General features: G+C 25.0%; 7 protein-coding genes across 7 annotated transcripts in view; 5 read left to right on the top strand and 2 right to left on the bottom strand.

Annotated features, from left to right (window-relative positions):
- Positions 1 to 91: 91 nt before the first annotated feature.
- On the top strand, positions 92 to 2,233 carry EHI_081290 (uncharacterized protein; the record flags this gene model as incomplete). The annotated part of the gene is made up of 1 exon (XM_651724.1): positions 92 to 2,233. The coding sequence occupies one exon, from the start codon at positions 92 to 94 to the stop codon at positions 2,231 to 2,233; it is 2,142 nt and encodes a 713-aa protein (XP_656816.1).
- Positions 2,234 to 2,325: 92 nt separating this feature from the next.
- On the top strand, positions 2,326 to 4,560 carry EHI_081280 (Rho guanine nucleotide exchange factor, putative; the record flags this gene model as incomplete). The annotated part of the gene is made up of 1 exon (XM_651723.1): positions 2,326 to 4,560. One exon carries the CDS (start codon positions 2,326 to 2,328, stop codon positions 4,558 to 4,560), a length of 2,235 nt encoding a protein of 744 aa, XP_656815.1.
- Positions 4,561 to 4,645: 85 nt separating this feature from the next.
- EHI_081270 (Prefoldin subunit 3, putative) lies at positions 4,646 to 5,269 on the bottom strand (the record flags this gene model as incomplete). Its single annotated transcript, XM_651722.1, has 3 exons — positions 4,646 to 4,831; positions 4,890 to 5,168; positions 5,219 to 5,269. 3 exons carry the CDS (start codon positions 5,267 to 5,269, stop codon positions 4,646 to 4,648), a joined length of 516 nt encoding a protein of 171 aa, XP_656814.1.
- A 232-nt stretch (positions 5,270 to 5,501) lies between these two features.
- On the top strand, positions 5,502 to 8,168 carry EHI_081260 (uncharacterized protein; the record flags this gene model as incomplete). Its single annotated transcript, XM_651721.1, has 1 exon — positions 5,502 to 8,168. The coding sequence occupies one exon, from the start codon at positions 5,502 to 5,504 to the stop codon at positions 8,166 to 8,168; it is 2,667 nt and encodes an 888-aa protein (XP_656813.1).
- Positions 8,169 to 8,238: 70 nt separating this feature from the next.
- On the bottom strand, positions 8,239 to 11,503 carry EHI_081250 (Importin beta-3 family protein, putative; the record flags this gene model as incomplete). Its single annotated transcript, XM_651720.2, has 2 exons — positions 8,239 to 8,461; positions 8,511 to 11,503. The coding sequence occupies 2 exons, from the start codon at positions 11,501 to 11,503 to the stop codon at positions 8,239 to 8,241; spliced, it is 3,216 nt and encodes a 1,071-aa protein (XP_656812.2).
- A 574-nt stretch (positions 11,504 to 12,077) lies between these two features.
- Positions 12,078 to 12,704, top strand: EHI_081240 (uncharacterized protein; the record flags this gene model as incomplete). The annotated part of the gene is made up of 1 exon (XM_651719.1): positions 12,078 to 12,704. One exon carries the CDS (start codon positions 12,078 to 12,080, stop codon positions 12,702 to 12,704), a length of 627 nt encoding a protein of 208 aa, XP_656811.1.
- Positions 12,705 to 13,277: 573 nt separating this feature from the next.
- Positions 13,278 to 14,251, top strand: part of EHI_081130 (P-glycoprotein 6, putative) — a gene marked incomplete at its 5' end in the record, with an annotated part of 1,757 nt that continues 783 nt past the window's right edge. The window contains one exon of the mRNA XM_001913820.1: positions 13,278 to 14,217. Coding sequence (XP_001913855.1) covers positions 13,278 to 14,217 — 940 coding nt within the window. The remainder of the gene's footprint in view (positions 14,218 to 14,251) is intronic.

Below are 14,251 nucleotides of genomic sequence, written 5' to 3'. Positions count from 1 at the left end.
AACAAAAAAAAAATAATTTAAGAATTAATTCATTTTTCATTCTTTGAAAATTTACTATTTAAACTTAAAATCAAGAACTTATAATTATAAAATGTCAATTTCTAACACAGTTTTATTTGCTTTCACAGATTCTGCATCAGTTACTAATAACGAATTTTACTGGAATTCAGTTAATAATTTATACCAAGATTTAGTTGCAAAGTATGGAGTTGATAATGTTAAAATAATAGCTTATAGTGATAATTACATTGAAATTGATAGAATTCAATTAAATGGAATGATTCAAAGAAAAAGAGGAGATTGTGGAGGACATTGTATGACAAATATTTCTCGTTATATTCATAACACTTCTTTTAAAGATGATTTAGTTATTGTAACTGATGGACAAGGAACATCTGTGGAACAAGCTAAACTTGAAATGCAACAACATGGTAAAATTCATAGTTCAAACGTTTACATAATTGGAGAAAATGAAAATAGTGATGTTATAGCACCATTTATTATTCAAAGTGGAAGTAAAGTATATTCAGTAACAAGTGAAGGTACTAAACTAATAATGGAAACTGAAGAAGATGAACGAAGCACATTTTTAGGAATAGAAAAGATGACAGTTAAAGAATTTTTAGAGAATTTTGATAGAATATATAATTATATTACCAAACCTTATTTATTTGGATATTCAAATTTAGATAAAACACGTACTATGTATAATAATGAAAGTATTAAAAATATTCTTATGAAAGAAAAGTCTCGATTAGTTTATGAATATGGTCAAATGAATAAAGGAAATTCTGAAAAAATCTTAATTCAATGTATTAATGAAGCTGATTTTATTACAGCAACTAGAGAAATCGATAATATCGTTAAAAAATATTATGACTCAGTTAATTCATCTTCTCAAGAATTAACAATTGAAGAAAAAATTGATAAATTGATTGAACTTTGTGGAGTTAATAAAGTTAATGGATTTAATAAACAAGGAATTCGTTCTAATAGAGATAAAAGGGCTAAACAAGTAAAGAATGCAAATCTTGATACAGTTACTGATGAAGGTATTGAAGAAACTTCAAAAATTATTATGAAAGAATTAATTGAATGTCAGTTAAATGGAGAAGAAGATGTACCTGTATTATTAGTTACTGGTTCTAAATTATTAAATGGAGTTGCAAAGAATGTAACGAATGAAATTATTAGTTGTCCATTTAATCTTATTAATTATCCAGCAATTAAACAAAGTGTTATTAACTCATTAGGGGGATTTGTTAGTTTAAAGTCAGTGAAAGAAAATCAATTATTAGAATCTCCAATAACAGGAAAACCAGTCATTGGAGCTATTATATTATCAAGTCAAAAACAATGTTTAGAAATTACAAAAAGCACAATTGCTCGTATGTTTACTGATGGAAAATTACTTGGAGCACCAAGTTCATATCTTATTGCAATTTATGAAATTATTAAAAACATTTCAGCATATGAAAATATTTTATTAACGTTAAAAAAAGTAATAATTCAAATGTTACAAAATAGTCAATCAAATGCTAGTATGAGTGGAAATGTATCACAAATTTGTATACCATTAAGAGCAGATGTTTCTCTTTGGTTTATTGCACATTCATGTTTATCAAAGATACCACCAGCAAATAATCCATTTATTTTGCATTTAAATCATATGCCAGTAATTTTTGATGTATTAGAAATGTTAGAATATCCAATTAATGAAAAAGTTAGAAAACATTATGTTCATTTTGTTATTGTACAAACTCTTCACAGAATGAAATTTATCAATTCAGATACAGCAAATTGTTTCATGAAAGCATTATATCAAAAAGCTATTTTTATTAATAAAAATAAAGTCCGTGATGAAGTAAAAACTAAAGAATATTATCTTCCATTTGTATTTCTTGATGGTAAAGCAGATCAACAACAAATAGATTTTGCATTATCTTTATTAAACCCAATATTTAAGAAAGTTTCAGTAGAAGAAGTTATTACATTAAATAGTTTTGCACATGAAAAATGGAAAGTTGAAAAAACTGACTTACCAATTGATCTTATAGAAAAACATCCACAAATAGAAGAAAATTGGAAGGAAATGAGTATTGATGAAATAAAAGAATATAATGAAAAGATGAAAAGGAGATTTATAAAAAAATATGGTTTTGAACCAACAAGAGATGAATTTTTATTATTCTTGAGTAGACGAGTTCAAAAAGGAACAATTCCAAATATCTAAGTAACGTCAATATTTTTTCTTTATGGTTTTTTATTTTTCATAAAAAAAAATTACTGATATTTCTGTTATTCTTTCAAAAACTTAATATTTATATGAAAAGTTTAACTCCAAAAGAACGTCAAGATAAACTTGTCAAATCTACTTTTGAAAGAAAAGGTGTTATTCTTGAGGTAAATGGGAGGTGGAGATTTGAACTTCATCGTGGAGTTATATATGAAGGAATGATTGGAATGTATCTTGGGAAAAATGACTCTGAAAAGAAAATTCCAATTACGTTAGACTCCTTACTAATAAAATCATTTCATGTATATATGGAATACCTCTTAGGAAGGAGTGTTTGTATCAAAAAAGAAGGACTAATGAAGGCAGTTTTTGTTTCATGTTCATTAATCAAATTTGGAGTTTCTATTGAAAATGCATTAGAATATGGAATAAAACATTTTGCTGTTAATAATACTCATGATGATGAAACAAAAAATAAAAAAATACTTGCCTCTGGAATTGTTCAATGCATGACTAGAGAGACATTGAATTCTATGATGTTGTTTAATTCAAAGCAAGACGCTGAAATATTTCGTAGTTCAGTTGAAGTATCTCCATTAGACGATGTTATTTATTCATTTTCTGAATGGTTAGAATTACCACCACGTAATTCAACTCGTTCAAAACATTCAAGTTCAACAATTATCAGTTCATCAAAGGTAAAAGATATTGATGAATCTCATTCTCAATCACCTCATAATGTAAAGTCATCTCCATCTGATAAATCTGATAATGATAAAATAGTCTCACAGAAATCACCTAAAGAAGTTAAAACACGCTTACATGAGTCATCTCCTGAAACAACATCTCCACGAACTTCTAGTTTTGAAAAATCACCTGAAAAGTCTAATGAGAAAACTGATTTATCAAAACAAACAGAGAGATTAGATAGGATTGAAAAAATTATTAAAACATCAAAAGAGAAAGTAAGAAACTTTTCAAACTCTTTTATGGTATCAGATAGTGCACCATCCACTCCTCGAGTTGAACATGAAATTAAACGAACAAAAAATAGTAATAGAGAAACCTCATTAAAATCATTAAGTGTAACACCACCTCTAGATAGTTATGAAGACCAAATGAAAGACTCTGAAGAAGATGAACAAAAGAAACAAAAGAAAGCATTAAAATTATGTCGTATGAGTATTAGTAATTTAGAAAACCAAAAATTTAGTAAATCAATGAGAAAAACAAAAAAGTTTGATTTAAGTGATGAATATCAAAATAAAGTATATGAATTAAATGAAGAACAAGAAAAAGCTCTACTAAAAATTCAATCATTTTCTCGTTCACACCTCATAAGAAAGAAATATAACTTTAATAAAATTAAAATAAGAAAAGCAGCTATTAATGAATTATATGAAACTGAAGTAAGTTTATTAACTAAAATGAAATTAATGGAAGAAAATTTTATGCATCCATTAATGGCACTTGGAGTAAGTAGTAATATTATTAATAAAATATTTCTTACACTTCCTCAATGTATTCAGTCATCTACAATTTTTGTTGATGAATTAAAAAAAAGGATTCTACCGTTTCATGCAGATACATGTATTGGAGATTTATTAAGTTTATTAATTACATATATTACTCCATATCTTTCATTTACCACTGATTATAATATTGCATTAAATACTTGGAAGTCTCAACAAAAAAATCCTAATTTTCAAAAAGTTGTTAAACTAGCATCTACTTCAGAAAATTTGAAAATAGAACCATTAGACTTATTATTGGTTCAACCAGTTCAAAGAATTATGAGATACCCAATGTTAATTAAAGAAGTTATTAAACAAACACCACATAATCATCCAGATTATCCATATTTAAAGAAAGCACTTAAAGAATATCATTTCTTCTGTACATTAGCTAATGAGAGATCAAAGATGAGAGATGCATTAGCTGATCTTGCAAATGAATTAAATATGGATAATTTATTTGTGAAAAACAGATATTTAATTTGGTCATGTTCAGTAATTAATAAAAAGAAAACAAAACTTCATGTATTTAATGATATGATTATTCTTGTTCAAAAACAAGGAAGATCAGATAAATGGATTATTATTGATACTTTACCAATTGCAAATGATGTTGATGTTAGTTTATCCCAAAAAACAATTACTTTAAAAAAATATGGAAGGTCAATACCATTAGTTGTAGAATTAGAAGATATACAACAAGCCAAACATGTTCTTAGTTCAATAAGTTCTATTATACGAGATGAGTGTTATAATCTTCAGGATGATAGAGCATGGTTAGATTTTTTAGACCGAAGTGTTCTTAATTGATAATTTTTAATAAAAAGAAAAACTTTATATTTCTTTATAAAAAAAAATAAATGAAATAAAAAAAAGTCAATTAAAAAAAATCTTTTTATTTCTTTTGAAGGGCAATACTTGCATCAACGATTTGTTTAATCAAATCTTCCATCTTTGAAATTTCTGTAGTAAGATGTTTTCTATCATTTTCTAACTTTTCAATATGGTCTTGTGTTGTTTTAATATTTTCATTGAGCATTTTCTTTGCTTCATCAAATGAATATTCCATCATAACGTTTGCCTAATAACATTAAATAATGAATATTAATTAAATAGAATTTGATAAATAAAAAACAAACTCCAATCCATAAATTGACAGTTTTTGGTTTATTAATAGTAACTGGTAAATATAATCCATTAGAAATTTCGAATTTTGTTTTAACTTGATCATTAGTTTTTTCTTCAAGTAAAATAACGTATTTTAAAGTTGATTGTGTTTCATCAACTTTCTCTATTAAAGTCGTTTTTCTTTGTGAAACAACATCAAGGAAAAATTTTAGATTTTTGTAAGTATCTTCAATTGATTGTATTGCTTGTTGCATTCCACCTTTTTCTTGAACATATTTTTTAACATCAGGCTATTTTATTGATTTTTGTATTTTGATTTATTAAAAGTTTTAAAACAAACAATAACTGGACAACAGATACTACTTGGAGCAATTTCAATGACTCTTGCCATCTGTTTTTGAATTTTTAGTCCACCTTTAATTTATTTTTCTTTTTTTTTTTAATTTTGTTTTAGTTTTTTTAATTAAATAATTTATAATAAGATTTATAGTATAAATTATAATTGTTTATTGATTTTATTTATTTTTCTTAAAATTGAAGAATTTAAAAACAAAAAAAGGAAATAAAATAAAATAAAATAATAGTTTAAATTTTAAAAACTTATTACAAATAAAATTTCATTTATGAACATTACTACAACTATTCTTGATGAAGAAAAAAGTCTTATTAATGAATATCCACCTGAACTTTCACAAGATCCATATCTCATTGTTGGATTAATTGGAAGTGAATATTTACCTCAAGGAATAAAACAGAATTTATTTAAAGAAGAAGGTAATAATGGAGAAAGAAAAATTGTTCCTTACGTTACAAAGAAAGAATATTTACCATTAAGAAAACAACAAAAAAGAGATGATATTTATGAATTTCTTCAACCAGATCAAACATTTGTTCGTGCTGAATGGTTAAATAAAGTTAGACATAATACACCAAGTGTTATTGTAATGTTTGAGACATCAGAGACATTGTTTAGTCCAGATCATGATGTTGTACCACAAATAGAAATGATTAGAAATGATTTATTAACAAGACAAATTAAATTAGTTATAGTAATTATTACACATTCACCACAAGTAATTGTTACATCTGATAGTTTTAATTCTTTTAGAAAAAGAACAGAATTAGATGGAATATATTTTTTTAATTTAAGTGATATAAAGAATTCAATGATATCATTAACAAATGTTATTAAAGAATTATCAAAACAACATTATAATGAAATAGAATCTATTTTAAAAAATAAAGCTCAAATAACAAAATTACCTTGGAAAGCAGCAATTTCATATTTTAAAGCTGCTTTTATTTCTGAAGTTAAGGAAAATAAAAATGAAAATATAAAAATATCAATTAAATTATATTCAAAAGCTTATGATTCTGCTGTTGAATTATTAAAAGTTGAAGAACAAAGATTTTATAAATCTTCAAATGTTCTTGCAACAAAAGAGTTTATTAGTTGGATAATGTTTAGAATGTTTCATTTATTTGAAAAATTAAATCAATTTAAAGAAATGGTAGAATTTTTTAATAGATTTATTAAAACATGTTTAAAGTATATTGGAATTGATGAATTTTTAAGTACACATTATTATTGGATTGCAAAACAATATCAATTATTAGCATTAATTTATGAAAGAAGTAAAATAAATGAAAATGATTCAATATATTATTCATTTTCATCATCTGTTTATATGTCACAAGCATATTATACAAATAAAAAATTATTTTATTCAAATTTAATTCCTGAATTTTCTAAATATTTACCTTCAAAATGTAATCCAGAATATCTCTTTGGTTATGCTTTAAAACAACATTTTTATACTTTATTTAAAATTCATGACTCTTTAAAACATAAAAAAATTTTGATTTATATTACTAAAAAAATTACATTATTACTTCTTAATAAACCTTCTTTAAAAGATAATAGAATTCAATGGTGGAATGATGATACTATTCTTAAAGTATTTAATGAAATTAAATTTCCTCAAAATGGTTTGTATTATTTTATTGATTCATTATTTTCTTTATTTGATCAATGGAAAAAATTTGATCAAACTTTACCATTTGAATTAAAAGATGAAAATGCTAATAATAATACTTTTATTATTGATATTTTAAATACTCTTAATCAAACGGAAATTCCTTTAAATAAACATATCATTAAAACTCCTTTACTTTCTTGTTTTGTTTCTTTTGCAACTCCTTGTTGTATTATTGGTGAATCAACTTCAATTAATTTAGATATTATTAATCGTTTACCTTCATTACCATTATATAGAATTGAAGTACTTTGTGATGATAATAATTATTCTATTAATTTACCTTCTCATTCAATTAAACTACCTCAAAAATTAAATGGAAATTTAAAGATTTCAATTCCTTTTATTCCTAAAAGACTTGGAAATGTTAATATACAACAAATAAATATTTATTTATCTGATAAAAAACCTTTATTAATAACAAAAACTGAAAATGAATTAAAAAATAGTAAAGACTCTATTCTTAAATTTTTTGAAATTCAAAGAATTATTCCTGATTTTAAACCATTAACTCATCTTCATGTCATTCAAAGAAGTCCTTCAATTAAATTATCAATTGAAACTGTTACTCCTGCTATAGTTGGTGAAAAATTACCCATTATTATTGATATATTAAATGAAGAACATTATACACTTACAAATGTAATGTTATCAACTAAAAATGATGATGTTATTCTTACATCAGATACATGTTCAGATGAACCAAAGAAAGTTATATCATTTCCAAATATTGGAGTTAATCAAAAAACAAATAACATCTCTTATTTACAATTTAGTAAAACAGGAAGAATTTCTGTTATTATTATTATACATTATTCTGGTATTAATAAAGTAATGAGTATTGACAAAGAAGTTATTTTTGATGTTCATAAACCATTTAGTCATCGACATGAATTTATTTCAAAAGAAGGATCTCCTGATATTCTTCATTTCTCATTAAATAATAAATGTAAAATCCCTTTAGTAATTGATAAGGTACTAGCTCCAACAGTCCTTCCAATGACTATTCATCCTACAATATTAGACACTCATTATCCTTGTGAATTTTGTTGTATTCCACCTCATGTACCAACAATTAATATTATTATTTTCTGGCATCGTTTACATTTATTTAATGGAGAAGTAATAGAAGGAATAACATCATTTGATATTATGAAAATAACTGAAAATTATGAACAACAAATGTCATCAACAAACCAAATTGACTTACTAGAAACAATTGAAAAAAATTATTCACAACCATCCATTATGTAATTGAATTAAAATACAAGGATGAAAATTAGACTAAACTATAATTAACTAAAAAAAGAATAATTAAGTATGTTCATTGTAATAGTTCATTCAATAACTCTTTTTGTTGTTGATTTGTTTGTTCCCAAATTGGTTCAATTAATGCACTATTATTTTGGAACCATAATTTAAGTTGTTCTGTAACTAAATCTTTTGTTACAGAACGAATTTGATTTGAGTCTTTAGAAGCTAAACAATTAATAAGAATTAAAAGAGTTTTTGTAATTGTTTCTTTTGTTAATGGAATAAGTTGAGAACTACATAATGAGATTAGGTGATGAGGAATAAATCAAAAAAAAAACAAACTGAGCAAAAATAGTAAAAAGAAAAGAAAGAATGTCATCTGGATATGAGTCTATTGGAAGAAAAGAAAACCATGACAATACAATTTCTTTGTTAAATGCTTGAAGATTATAACAAATGCATTTACCAAGAGTCATTACAGAAGTGTTGTATAACATTTCACTTTCTTCTTTTAATCCTAAACCAATTTTAATAATGTCTAATATTTGTTGAAGATAAGGTTGAATACATGGAACTTGAACAAGAAGTAAAATATTTTCCATACATTGATTAAGAATTTCAACTTCTTTTGTTGATGCCAATTTAATAATAATTCCAATAATATTTTCAATAAATGAAGTTTGATTAGCAAATAAAATAACAGTTGAAAAAATTGAAGCAACAAACCCAATAACTTTTAAAGAAACACCATTTGTTGTAAGTGAAGCTTTTAGTATTGGTAATAAGATATTTTGGAATTCTTCAAGGAAAAATTGAAGCATAGATGTTGCCAGTGTTTGTAATAATGAACGATAATTAAAACAAAAAGTACCTTCTTCATCATTTTCTTCATCAGAATCTTCATCTTTTGGATTATTATCATTTATTTCTGATTGTTGGATATAATTGACAAGTAATCTCTTTAATACTTCAAATATTGAATTTATTTGTTGTTTTCCTAAAGGAATTCTATTAATTTCAATAATACGTTGTAGTCCAAGTATTTGTTCACTAATAACTTCAATATCTGTTTCATTTGTTAAATTTTGAATAATAGCATTAATAACTTCTGAACAATAATGAGTTAATGCATTCATTGCTTGTTGTACATCTCCTGTTTCTTTTTCCTTTCCACTAATAAATGAACCAATTAAACTGACTGAACATCTTACAGCAGCAATCCTAACTCTTTGATAAGCTTTTAATCCAATTAAAGGAATAACGCTAGAAAGACATTGTTCAACATAAGGGAAGAAAATATTTTTAAGACTAGTTGATAAATCTGCAATAGAAATTATAGCATTAACTTTTTCTTCTGCTTCTTCAATATAAACATTCAGTACTTCATCACCACAATAAACTTTTTGGGTTTCATAATATTCATACTGTGAAACAATATTTAAATTTACACGTTTTAAAATAATTGGTATCATTGTTGGTAACATTGGAGCACATTGATCTTTTAATAAATCGGCTAACCGAGTAAATGATGTTTCTATATATCCAAACAATGGATCAGATATTTCAAGATTAGGAATATTCATTACTCTTTTAATTTCATTTATAATAATTTGAGTACATGATCCAATATATTTATCATTTAATTTAGTTGCAATAATAGATATCATTTCAATAATTCTTCCTTTAACTTCAAATAAGTCAGTATAATCAGAAGTTTTTTCTAATACACGTTGTAATATTGGAATAATTTGTACAAAAAAATCATCTACACCAACTTTCATTTTTACGATAATGTTAGATAAAGAACATAATGCTTCAGCAACAACCCCAGGATCATCACTTTCAATTAAAGGTGCAATCACTTTAATAAAGTTATTTAAATATGGAGAGAGTTGTTGTAATGTTAAAGATGAAATTAGAGACGTTGCAAGGTCACATGCTTTTGATTGGTTTCGAGGAATTTCATCAGCAATTCCAGTACCAATAATTTGTAAGACACCATCAGCAATATTTTCTTGGGTATTTGGATATAATTTAAATATTCTATTACTAAATATGAGAACTTGATTTCTTACTCTTGGGTTTTTATCTCTTGAAAGTGGAAAGACTAAACGACAAAGGTCTATAGCTGCTTTTGATATAGAACTTTTTTTTGAATTGATTGCTGCATTTAATGCAGTTAAAAATGCTAGTCTTTGTTTCCAATCATTTGAGTTTAATAAAGATCTGTGTTGAATAAGGAAATTAACAAAATTTGATGCACCAATCATGTGAGTAATTCGTTCAATAACTTCTTCTGCCTGAAAATAATAAGGGCTATCTTCAAGTTCATCTTCATTAGTATACCATTCTTGGATATCATCAACATCACAAAGCCATTTCATTAAAGTTTCGAACGTATATTTTTGAAGGTCTTGAGCATTTTTCATTTCTTTATAATAAATTTCAAAGATAGTAACCACTAATTCCATTGCAATATTATGGACATCTGTATCATAATATTCATCTTCATCTACATTACAAACATCTAAAGCAAGTTTTATTGTTGTTGGAATAAATTGGGCTAATTGAGGTATATAAACATTAAATACTTGTTGTTCAATTTCAAATACATAAACCCATAAACTATAAAAGGAAGTATTTTTGATAATTGTGAGAGTTACTTGATGAAGTATTGGATATAATGGAATTGCTTTATCAAGAAACATATTATTATCGTTGGCATATTGTATTAATTCTTTAATAATACTCATTGCATTAGACATGAGATCACCATCATTAGAATTAATTGTTTGATTAATTATATTAACAATAACATCAAATACATTTTTCATATCATTTGGTGGTATTGAAACAATTATCTTTTCCAATAAATTTAAAGTATAATTTCGATGTTCTCTGTCTCCTTGAATATACATATGAAATATTGAAGGTAAAAATTGAGGAAATGGAATAGAATTAATAATACAAATATTATACATTTTTTCAAATACATTAACATATTGATGTAAAACATTATTCATATTTTCATTTGCCATTTTATCTAACAATTTGGTATTTAATGAGTCTCTATAACTAGGTGATAACCTCAGATACAATGTGTTATTCGATTCAAACATTTTACTAGCAAATAATGACATAACCATTTGACGGATACCAGGGTCATTATTATTCATTTGTATCACATGTATTGTACAAAAATTTTCTGGGTTTGATTTTAATGACTCATACATACTGTATGCATGTTGGTATTCTTCAAAGTCTTTAGGTTCTCTTTTTATTGGTCCTCTACGAAGAACTTGAAATATTTTAAGACTGAACTGTGCAAGATCCATTGTATGAATTTTCATAGTTTTTTCATAGTTTAATTTTTTTATGATAATTAATTTTTTTATTAAATTGGTTTATATTTCTTTTTGTTTTTCATTATAAAACAAATTGTTTAGATTTTTCCATTTTCGTTTTTTATAACAATACTATCGTTTCATAATTTTGTCAATGAAGAATCAGACTTGCATAACAAACCGTCAAAACTTGTGCGTTGAGTGATTTGAGATAAACTAAAAAAAAATAGTTCAACAAAGAAAAGAATTAGAAGAAACAATTTTGATTATTTTGGTTATTGATAAAATAAAACAAGAAAATTAATGATAAGTCTTGAAATAACAACTAGATATAAAAAATTATATGAATTATATAAAAAGTTCAATACCCAACAAACACAGAAAATTGAAACTGTAATATAAATAAATTCGAATTTTATAAAATGTTTTTTTTTATAGTTTGAATAAATGTTGAATTTAACAGATTCAATTTTCTAATTTGAAAAATTGAATTTAAACAACTTCCACCGAAAAGTTCTGAACTTAAATAGAACTTATGAACTAGAAATAAGATTCATAAAATATAATGGAAGGAATAGTTTCACGCCATAAATCATCTAAAAAAAAAGGATCATCTTCTAAAATGACACATACTAAACCATTTCTATTTGGTGTAAAACATTATAAAGATTTTTATGCCATACAACAAGGAGTTTTAATTGCATTGGCAAATCAATGTTTTGGAATAACATTAAAAAAACCAAGAAAGAATGCTAAATTAACACAAGTATTTCCAAGAGTAAAAACATTACATTTAAAAGATGAAAATGTAGAAATTATTGATTTTACTAATATGGTTTGTCATCCATTATTTGAAAAACAATGTGAAAATGTAAAAAAAATACAAACAGCTCAAAGAAGGTTTGAAAAAAATAAAAAGGTATTTATGCAAAATTTATTGATAGATATCTTATTAGAATTTGGATTTTTCTTTGATTCTAAAATGGCACGTCATAGTCAAAAAACATTTAGATTAGAACGTATTCAACGAGTATTTTATAAAGGAATTGAAATTCTCAATATTGATAATTTCATTTCCAAAGGAAATAGAGTAAATGACTATCTTTGTGGGTTGTTTTCAAGTGATATCCAAATAACTTTACAACGGAATGACCCTTCATTATTATCTGTTTTCGGCATTTCAATTAATTAAAAGGAATTTCATGTTTTCTCTTAATTTTTAAATGGCTTTAAACAAATAAACATTTTTAATAATTAAAAATTAAAAAACAATTTATAAATTTTCCTTCTTAAAAACTACCTAGAAAAAAATAACAAAAACTATTTAACATTTTTTGTTAGAAAAAATAACTCGAATTAAAACAACGTGTTGTTTTTATTAAAGTTAAATTGAAAAGTTATCAGGCATTTCATTTTTCTCTCTTACCTATTCCTATCAAATTCATTTTATATTTCTTTTTTATTTTCTGAACTTTTCCTAGAATTGATAATAAAACCTTTTATTTCTTATTCTATACTTCTCTTTACTAACAAAAAAAAGATAAAAGAAGTTATCAATTGTAGATATTATCATTGATACTCCAATTTTTGTATCACTAAATCCTAAATATAACTTTTTTAAGAGTGACTTTACCTAAAACTTCTTCTAATTAAAAAATCTTCTATAAAATTCGAGTTGTAGTCGAGTGAATTTCGAGTGAATTTCAGATAGTTTTCTTTTATGCTAACTATAAATAATTCAAAATTGTTTCAATCTAATTAATCAATGTCTACGTCTGTAAATACTCCCTCTAACCCAGGTGTTGAAATGCAATTACTTACTGATGGATTTGATATCTTTGATGTCACTCCTGATCCAAATAATTTAATGGCAGCAGCACCTAGAACTACAGACAAAGGTTCTGTGAGTATTTTTATGATGTTTAAATATGCAACATGGATTGAAATAATTTTTAATATTATTGGTGTCTTAATATCTCTTTGTGATGGTGTTTTATATCCATTGATTGCAATTCTTATTGGTGATGTATTTGATTCTAAAGCATTTAATCCACTTGCATATGATGTTGCTGAAATTGAAAATTTATGTAATAAAACTTCATTAAAATTTATGTATATTGGAATTGGATTATTCTTTACTTCATTAATTAGAACAATTATTTTTGATATTACTGGTGGAAATCAAATTAGAAGAATTAGAAGATTATATATTAAATCATTACTTGATCAAGAAATGGGTTGGTATGATGCTCATAATAGTGGAGAAATGACATCTAGAATGTCAGGTGATATTTTCTTATTACATGATGCCATTGGTCAAAAAGTAGGTGAATTCTTTTCTTATTTTGGAATGTGTATTACTGGATATGTTATTGGGTTTGTTAAAGAATGGAAATTATGTTTTGTTATGATATCTGTTGCTCCTTTCATGGTTGGTGCTGCTGGTATTTTTGCTTATGTTCAAACAAGAACAGCATCATCTACTCAAGCATCTTATTCAGTTGCAGGAGGTATTGCTTCAGAAACTATTTCTAATATGAGAACTGTTGCTGCTCTTGGTATTGAAAAATCAAGAATTCATCAATATCTTCAAACATTACGTCATTCTCTTCATGTTGGTATTAGAGCTTCACATGAAACTGGAGGTTCTACTGGATTACTCTTCTTCTTTGTATTTTGTGCATTTTGGATTGGTTATATTTATGGTGCTAAAAAAATTCAAAAAAGAGATATGTCTGC

Source organism: Entamoeba histolytica, genomic scaffold (assembly GCF_000208925.1).
Source record: "Entamoeba histolytica HM-1:IMSS scf_1104750517543 genomic scaffold, whole genome shotgun sequence".
Classification (NCBI taxonomy): domain Eukaryota; phylum Evosea; order Mastigamoebida; family Endamoebidae; genus Entamoeba; species Entamoeba histolytica.
Note: the sequence above shows the minus strand (reverse complement) of the source record. Positions and strands in the feature narration are given on the sequence as shown.